This window comes from Gracilinanus agilis, chromosome 6 (genome assembly GCF_016433145.1).
Source record: "Gracilinanus agilis isolate LMUSP501 chromosome 6, AgileGrace, whole genome shotgun sequence".
In the NCBI taxonomy this organism is placed as follows: domain Eukaryota; kingdom Metazoa; phylum Chordata; class Mammalia; order Didelphimorphia; family Didelphidae; genus Gracilinanus; species Gracilinanus agilis.
This window is the reverse complement of record NC_058135.1, coordinates 229,107,309-229,117,042: the sequence shown is the minus strand read 5'-3', so window position 1 is coordinate 229,117,042 and position 9,734 is coordinate 229,107,309. Positions and strand designations below refer to the sequence as shown.

At 44.9% G+C, this 9,734-nt stretch overlaps 1 protein-coding gene across 1 annotated transcript in view; it reads right to left on the bottom strand.

The window, feature by feature from the left end:
• Positions 1–736, bottom strand: part of TMEM271 (transmembrane protein 271) — a 1,351-nt gene extending 615 nt beyond the window's left edge. Inside the window, exon 1 of the mRNA XM_044681801.1 lies at positions 593–736. Within this exon, the coding sequence (XP_044537736.1) occupies positions 593–736 (144 nt within the window). The remainder of the gene's footprint in view (positions 1–592) is intronic.
• Positions 737–9,734: the final 8,998 nt, after the last annotated feature.

The following is a 9,734-nucleotide window of genomic DNA, read 5'->3' as shown; positions in this document are numbered from 1 at the left end:
CCTCCTCCTCCCGCAGCCGCCGCCTCCCAGCACGGCAGCCGCCGCAGCCAGGCTCAAGGAAGCCGACGCGGCAGCGCCTAACGCAGAGCTCCCCCCCCCCTCCGCCCCCTATAGCCCCCCCAGCAACTCCCCCCGTGACAGGGCCGCCCACATCTCCACTTTTTCCTGGCTCTATCAGCGAGCCCTGACTCCTGGCACCTCAGTCCCTGATTCCCCGACGCCCCATCCCCAACACCTTCCCCCGCCCTGGAACGACCCAGTCAACTCGCCATTAACTCCTGGCGCCTCAACGCCTGACCCCCAGATCTCTTTTTCCCTCATCGCTATTCCCTAGGCTCCCAGGCGTCAGAAACCCCAGCTCCCAGACCCTTCCCCTCTCTCCAGCATCTCCACCCTCACCTTTGCATCTCACCGCCCTCTCCTCCCACCCCCTCACCCTCCGCACTTGTCATGAGTCTGCTGAAACTGAGTCCCTCCCGTCCCACGGCCGGGGGAGGAGGGGTAGACCTTGTCCTGAAGCCTAGAGAAGAAAGGACTAATGGTCTCCGGGGACCACTATGTCTGGAGCTCTGGGGCCTCCCTGATAACCCGCCCCCTCCTGGGTGCTGGCACCAAAGTGGGAGCAGGAGCAGGGAGACCTCTTGGGGCCCGCTAGGAGGTTGAGGTGGCACCGCCTGTTTGAAGGGAAAGTTATTTTGATACAAACGAGGAGGTGTTCGTTTTGGAACAGGACCATGGATCTAGCAATCCGTGTTCCTGGCTTAAGCTGGTATCACAGAAGGAAAACTGATAGATGCATGCAAATTAATGGAAAGTTGCTGTTTTAACTCAACCAAAAGGGACATTTCTTTGTGAGGCATTTTTTTCCCCTTTCAGATTAATGACGTTAATGAGACTTGAGATGGAAAGGGCAGAGCTGCAGAATTCCCAACCCTTATTCATGATCTTTTCTGGGCACTGGGCACACCCAGAGTAAGTAAATATGCTCTACTCAGGCTAGGGGTAAAGGTAGAAGGAGAAGAGGAAAGGAGACGTTTAAAACTCAAGAGGAAGAGACAGTAGCTGACTTCCCTGCTGTTCAGAGCCAAACAAGTTTGGTCTGGAAAATGGGTTTTGAGACATTTGGAACTGTCCACTGTGCCCTGAGAAGTCAAGGAGGATATCTTAGGGGAAGTCCACACAAAAACAACACTGCCAATCCTTGAGAGGTTCTTTTAGCAAATGATATTGAACTAATTAATGCCTTTGAGCCCCAAACTGGACAAAGCCTCTTCACTGAAATAATTACCAAAGGGGAAAAGAAAATCTGCTGTGACCACCCACAGGGACAAAATGGATGAAAAAACTGATTGGATTGCAAGTAGCCACATGTAAACTGTGGATACATCTATCTGTAGGTACATTTGGGGCAGGTTCTGCATGTGGATTGAGTTGAGCCCAAAATTGAAAAAAAGGAAGGAAACCAAACTAGATGACAATTAGAAAAGGAGAGAATTTGATGATTACTTGCCTCTTAATTGCTGGGGGAAAAAAAACAAACTTTGTCTCTCAACAACACTCTTCTCCCAATGATACTCTATGGTTGTAAATTGTGCAACAGTATCATCTCAAAAAAAAAGAAAATCAAAGTTGTAGTGCTCCCAAGAGGCAAGGAAAAGACCCTTTAAAGGTGTAAGGAATTTGCTTCCTATTCATAAGCTTGAATTGTGCAGAAGTAGCATAAAACACTCATTGTTAGGGATGTGTAAGACCAGAAAAGGAGGTGAATTGACCATGTGGTAGCAGTTGAAGGATATTAGAATCTTCAGTGTTGTGCTGGTCTCCACAAAGTCTGCAACCTTTTGGGTGGATATTCAATGGGGGGGGTTATGGAAAATCATTGTTGAATGTCTCACAGGATGAGAAGGCATGAAGGGACTGTGCCAACAGAAGGAGGACCCACACTTCTGAGATCACAGATCCACTGAGGTACAGAAGCATTGTTATATTAAAAATATGTCATAATCTAATAATCTGTGTCAGGCTTAACATACACCACAACTTTCAGCTTGTGGACTTAATCACTCTAGAGTTTATTGCTCTATTTCCAGCTCAGGAAATAGGAGGAGGAAAGCACCAAAAAAAGAGGAAGAACCTATGATGAGTGGGAAGAAATCATGAAGTTTGGGGAGAAAGGGCTGGAAGGAAAGTCACGTATGAATTTCAGGCCTCAATCAGCAAAGACCTTGAGAAACTCCTGTAGTAATCCAAAAAGACAAGGTCATTTCCAGGGAGGGTTTGGTTGGCACATTCATGTTGGCTCACATATATATTCATTCAGATATCAGATACACAGACCTTTCTGCCTACAATTATGAGGACTCTAAAACCACTTATGTGGTTACAGTACACAGTAGGATCCTCACCCCAGGGGCCTAAACACATGACCTCTAACCTTTTCCTGGACATGGCTGACACTTGGTCAGAAAAGTTATTCCCACAATGCACATTTGCAGGATCCACTGAGTTTTCTGCAGGGGCAGTGGTAGTGAATATTGTCAAATAAAACTCCTCTTACTCAGGACTTCCTAATCTCCTCCTGTGGACAATGATGAGGAATTGGGAGAGAAGAGAGACAGTGTGTGTGTGTGTGTGTGTGTGTGTGTGTGTGTGTGTGTGTGTGTGTGTGTGTGTGGAGAGAGAGAGAGATTATAAATTTTAAAGGGGGAAAGTAAAAGCCGACTTGTGTATGTAATATGGTCCCCATGTAGCACACAATCACACTAATACACTCACAAATGCACACGTTCCCACATGCCTCCCCAAATATTCCCATCCCATGTATTCACGCACATTCTGCCACCCGAGCACACACTCATGCTTGTATACTCATCTACATGCACTCACATTCACCTGCATTCATCCACTTACACACACACACACACACACACACACACACACACACACACAAATTCAAACTCACACAGTTGCCATGCGCCAGCTAGCTCTTGGTGATTATTCTGTTTCCGGGGAAACAGCTCCACAAGAAGCAGTGAACGGGGGCTGAGAAAGTGTCTTCCCAGTTGTTTCCCGCAATGACTACTGTTCACATTGATTGAGGCTGGGGGAAGGTAGGGGATTTGACCGAGAGCAGGATGAGACAGATAGTGCTTCTTGGCACTCCCACCCCTTCCCCACCTTCACCTCCACTCTAGGCTGAGTCCCTGTCAATTCATGGGAAATCATGTGGGAGTATATCTGATCCTCTTCTTGGAAGACCAAGCCAAGATCTTTCCTACCCACCACCTTAAGGATCCCCAAGGCTCCTTTTCTGCCTCAGGCTCCATCTCGGTCAGCCCTGAAAAACTGCAGTTGAGCCTTTAGTCTTGAATAAGGCACAATTTCAGGCTTCCCAAAGGATCTCCCTGCTGGACCAAATCCCTACTAACTCCAAGAACTAGAATTCTCTCTTCCTGGAGTCAAGACAGCTTCTTCAGTCAGAGCTTGAGTTCAGGAAACAAGTTCCCCCTGGAGAGAGGGGCTGTGAGGGGCCTTTGTCAAAGCTTGTCCTGAGAACAGGTCAATGTTGGACTCCAAGAACTGGACCACCCAGGTCTGGGCACTGGGGAAGTGGGGATCTGCACTGCCAGATCGTTCTTTCCAGAACCCAGAGTAAGGGATCTTCTGTCAGTGGGTTTATGCTCCCAAAGGGAGGCATTGTCTGGGTGTCAATTCTGTTTAGGAATTCCCCCCAAGAAAGCCCACTCCAGCAACTTCCTAGGGCCCTCCAGATGAGGCAAAGCCTAAAGAACTGACCTTCACCTCCCTGTGTTTTACACCCAGCCCTTATATAGCCACAGCTGTTTTTCATAGCACAAGGGTCTCTGGGACATACAGGGGATGCTTTATTGCCTCAACCCTTCCTGTTAATCTCCTAAAGAGCCTGGAGTGAGCCCTGGTGACAACCTCCAGATTTTTCCTTAAAACCAATGCAACAACCAAATTACTCCTTGCTTAGACTAGAATGACAACATTAAACCCCCCCCAATTAATCTTTGAATGGATACAACATAAACATCAAAACCTACCTAAAGCATGGTACCCCTGGGTTAGCTATGATTGCAGAATGTTCCCTTCCCAGTTCATTTTTTATTTTTGCCAAACATTCAAGCTAACTGACATCCACTGCCTTGAGGTCTGACTTCTTCCCAGCAGGTCAGCCCAGCCTGCTCTGTATTATCTCTTGTGGCCTATATCTCTGACTTCTGTCCACCCACACCCAAACCAGACTGGCTCTGGGACTTCCCCTTTCTCACTATTGTATCTTTATGATCCACTTCTGAAAAATTGCATCCTGGTACTGACAAATACATAGCAAGCCATAATATTAATAATAACTTGTAATTATAATTCATACTTATAAAGCACATTAAGGCTCACAAAGCCCTTTCCTCACAATGGCATTATTAGTCCCATTTATATATGAAGAGCATGAAGCTCAGACAAGTTAGGTGATTGACCTGAGATCATACACATACTCTATTTCGATTATAAAGATATTTTATTTTTATAATTTCATGTAATAAAAAATTTCCTCATAAATTTTCCAAAGTGATGTTATCCAAATTGTCTCCTTCCTTCCTTCCTTCCTTCCTTCCTTCCTTCCTTCCTTCCTTATTTCCTTCCTTCCTTCCTTCCTTCTCCCCTCCCAGAGCTGGCAGGTGATTCCATCTGGGTCATACAGGTATTATCATGCAAAACATATTTCCATATTGTTCATTTTTTTAGTAAGAGAATAATCATATAAAACCAAAACTCAAATACAGTTAAGTGAAAAATCACATGCTTTCTTTCATCTACAGTCCTACTCCAATGTTTCTTCCTTCGGAGGTGAGTAGCATTCTTTGTCATCAACCCCTCAGATCATTGCATTGCTGAGAGTAGCTAAGTCTTTCACATTTGATCATTCTACACTAGTGCTGGTACTGTGAACATTGTTCTCCTGGTTCTGCTTATTTCACTCTTCATCAGTTCATGGAGGTCTTTCCAGCTTTTTCTGAAATCATCCTCTTCATCATTTCTTACAGCACATACTCTGTTTCCTGAGTTGGAGTTGAGCCCAGCTCTCCTGCCTCCATATCTATTGTTCTTTAATATGCTGCTTCTCTCCTATTACGTTAAGCCAGAGCCAGTTGATGTTGGAAGGACCTTGTTTGTCTAACATAGAGGTCTAGGAGGGTCTCAGCAGGAGTAAATGGCTTAGAACAAGGAGGCTGCTCATAAGGGATAAGTTTCTGCAACATCAGAATTATACAGAGGCTGGCTTCCCTGCAACCCAGGAGGCAAACCTGGATTTCTAATTGATATCTCCTCCCTAGCCTCAGTTTCTTTAACTATAAAATGAGAGGGGGTGGACAAAATGATCTCTAAGGACCCTTCCAGCTCTCATGTTCTCTGTTCTAAGTCAGTTACTTCTGGGAGTAGTGCCAGAGCATTTGAACAGTGCTAGTGAAGGTATATGTGAGCCAAAGTCCAGGAATGGAGCAGAAATATGCCTGTGGGAGGTATAATGGGCAGAGCACACACGGTTTAGAGGGAGAGAAATTCATGTAACTGACTGCAGTACATCACCGGTGTTTCTATGTCCTTTATGCTCTCAACAAGGGGCCTCTGGCATATAGGGGTTGTTCCCTGTGGTGAGAACAAGATCTGCCCTTCAATGCAGGAACTTTTACTATCAAATCGGAGGGTCCAGAATGTGCTCCCAGACAGTGGACTAAAATGCCACTGCTATTGTATCAAGTACAATTCCCATCACTCCCTCTAACCAACAGGCATGTACAGCCTTGCCTTATAACACCCACAGGTTTGTCCCCCTTCTTTCTTACCTCCTGGCAGTTCTCCTGACTGCTGTTCTCATGTTTATGCTCTTGGTTCAATTGAGCTGGCATATGCTTGATATTATTCTAATATTCATATAGTGTAGAGGAATAGATCAGAGGAGCCTGATTAAATTAATGAACCTATTGTTTGGGATTTTGGTTGTATCTTCTAGTGGCAGGTGCCCAAGCCCATTAATACCTTGGTGAGAAGGTTGGGGGCACCACCTAGGCTGGATACTTGTTGACCCATTCACACCTCTTTGAGAATAAATGATTAAGTTTAATTGACTTGGGCAATTGTTGGTTGAATGTCATTTCTTCTCCCCTTTTTATTGGCCCTATAAAAGGGAGCAGGGAGGTTTTTGTCTGAGATTTGGGAAGTCAGTAATCCTCAGTAGAGCTCAGAGCAGACCTGGGTCCTGGAAACACGGTGATAGGAAGACTATGTATCCAGAACAGGTTTTCCCAGGAATACCCACCATCAATAGCCTTAAAGAGGCAGTATCAAAGACATTGGCAGTTACAAGAGTAGTGACAGATCTTCCCAAATGAATGGCTTCAGCAAAGGCTGGATTAACATGACTCAGTCTCCTAGGTATTGAAATGAGACTTTTGTAAACAGTTCCAAGTCCCTGGAGATTTTCAGGATCTGTAGAAGAGACAGATGAGCAAGAGGACTTGGTCGGCTCCAATCTATTGGAGAGGAGAAGATCCTGGGATGCAGTCTTCTAGAAGGATAACAAGATGGATCTGGGGAGCATTAGCCTCTTAGAATGACAGGGTCTGATAAAAAAAAGCCCCAGAGGCAGGAAGGGACTGAGAAAAACCCTGAATTTCATCTTCTACTGCTGCCGTGAGCTATTTTGATGGCAGGGATGAACTAGGATATATCAGATCCCTTGCCTTCCCTCCCACAGTTGAACCAACCTTGGTTCATCTCCTCTTGTCTGGATTATTGCAGCACTTGCCTAATTGGTCACTGTACTGCACATCTCTCCTCAGTCCAGTTCATCCCACACACTGCTGCCAAAATGATTCTGCTTAAGCACAGACCTGACCATGTGACTCCCCTACTCAATCAACACCAGTGGCTTCCTATTGCCTCTAGAAAAAAATAGAAACTCTTCTGTTTAGCTCTTAAGACTCTCACAACCTTGCCCTCACCTAATTTCTGACTCATCCATCATCCCCACTCTATCACTTGTTTTCCATCTTTTCCTGTCTGCCAACTTCTTCTCTATTGCCTACAAGCATGCCTGGGTCTCCCCCATCCTCAAAAAACCCTCACTTGATCCTTCCATCCCTGCTAATTATTGCTCTTATTTCTCTTCTGCCCTTTGTGCCTAAATACCTTGTAAAAGCCATTTACAACAAGAGCTTCCACTTTTTTTCCTCTCACTGTCTTCTTAACATTTAGCTTCTGACCTCATCATTCCACTGAAACTTCTTTCTCTAGTCACTAATTGAAAAAAAAGCCCACTTATCTTCCATCTTAGAATCAATACATAGGATTGATTTCAATGCAGAAGAATGGCAAGGGTGAGGCAAAATGGGTTAAGTGACTTACCCAAGATCACACAGCTAGGAAGTGTTTGAGACCAGATTTAAAACCTAGGACCTTCCCAACTCCAGGCCTGGCTCTCTATCTACTGAGCCTCCTGGGAACCTATCCCTTCCAGTGGACATCTTAACTCCACATGTCCAAAAATGAACTTGTTATCTTTCTCCCTAAAGGCTCCCCACTTCTAATTTCCCTATTATTATAGAGAGCAACATCCTCCTCCAGGTCTCTCACAACCTAGTAGTCATCCTGGACTCCTCGCTATCTCTCAATGCCCCACCCCATATTCCAGCTGTCATGAAGGTCAATTGATTTCACTTTGATAACATCTCTAGATGTTTCCTCCTGCTCTCCTTGGACACTGCCACCACTCTAATACAGGCCTGCATCACCTCATGCCTGGACTATTGCTGGTGGACCTATCAGCCTCAAGTCTCTCCCCATCTCAATCCATCCTCCTTTCAGCCAAGGAACTGATTTCTCTAAAGCACGAGCCCAATCATGTCCCCCTCCCTTTCCCCTACCACCAATGAATAAATCCCAGGGGCTTCCTCTCCTGCCCTGGATCAAATACAAAATTCTCTGTTGTGCATTCAAAGCCCTTCATAGTCTGTGTCCTGTCCCCTACCACCATCTTTCTGGTCTTCTCACACCTTACTCTCATCATTGTCTTTTCTATACAGTGATACTGGCCTCTCGACTGTTCCACAAACTAGACAATGAATGTTCTGTCTCCTCATCTCCACCTCCTGGCTTCCCTGATTTTTTTAAATCCCTAACTAAAACCTCATCTTCTCCAGGAAGCCTTCCCAACCCCTCCATTAATTATTTCCTGTTTATCTTGTATTAGAGCTTGCCTGTTCCTATTTGTTTGTTGTCTCCCTCTTTAGACTGTGAGCTCTTCATGGGCAGGGACTGTCTTTTGTCTCTTTTTGTATCCTGAGTGCCTGACACAGTGAAATCATTTACTAAATGTGTAACCCAGCCAAAACAGCTTTGTATTCATACATGTAATTCTTGTCTCTTGTCTCTTTGCCTTTGCACTGGCTCTCCCTGTGCCTAGAATGAACTCCCTTCACACCTCCCCCTAATGATATCCCTCTCTTCCTTCTAGACTCAGGTCAAGCAACACCTTCTGCAGCTTTTCCTCATTCCTTAGAAGGCTTTGCTGTCTCTCTCAAGCTATCTGATACTCACCTACTTTGTATTCATTAGTTTAGATGTCTTTTGTGGGAAGATATTATTTTATTTATCATATTTTTGTCCCTAGCACCAAACAAAGGGTCCATTATTTAGTAGATAAAGTCGCTTAAGAGATGCTTGTTAATGGACAGATCTCTAGTTATCCTAAGTTCCGTTTTTTCTTTTAGAGGGAGTCCTAACACAATACTTGGAACAGCATATGGCAGATGGTAGGTGCTGAATAAGTAAGTTGGCTGAATAACCTTTAGGCTAATTACTATAAAGGCTGGAATCCTCATAGCCTCATAGGGCAAAAGTAGAACTAGCTGGAAGGAGAAAGGAGAGAAGAATCATGCCAATGAGCTCCTAAGAGACTTTGGGGGTGCTTTGCTTTTTGTGGGGTGAAATAAAAAGTCCCACTGCCCTTCCAAGCATCCATAGCCAGCCCTAGTATTCACTGAAGAGGGTGATAACTCTCTAGGGACCCTATTCCCACTCAGTGGGAGTTGGTTGAAGGACCCCTTGTTTATATGTGCTCAAAAAAATTCCAATAAATTGTGCCTAAAGTCTGACTACAAGAGTTCATCAGGCATTTACCATATTCAGAGGAAGGTCCTGGGTATAAAGGAATGCAAAGGTAAATAAGATAGGTTCCTAGGGGGCAGCTAGGTGGCTCAGTGGATTGAAAGCCAGGCCTAGAGATGGGAGGACCTGGGTTCAAATTTGGCCTCAGACACTTCCTAGATGGGTAACCCTGGGCAAGTCACTTAAACCCCATTGCTTAGCCCTTACCATTCTTCTGTCTTGGAACCAATACACAGTATTGATTCTAAGACAGAAGGTAAGGGTTTAAACAAAAAGATGGGTTCCTGCTGGAGACTGGTGCATACAGCCTACTAGTTACTTGCTGAATTCAGCATTTGTCTCTTGCTTCTGCATTCCCACTAATTGTGCCCTATGCCTAAAACCCCTTCTCATTTTCCTTCCCTCAAAGTAGATTTTTTTCAAAGTTCAGCTCAGATGCCACCCCTTCCTTGTTAGGGCTCTTTTCTTCCACTTAACTGACATTATTTATTATTATTATTGTAAATTTCCCATAGAATGAAAGTCCTTTGAGGGTAGCCCATGCT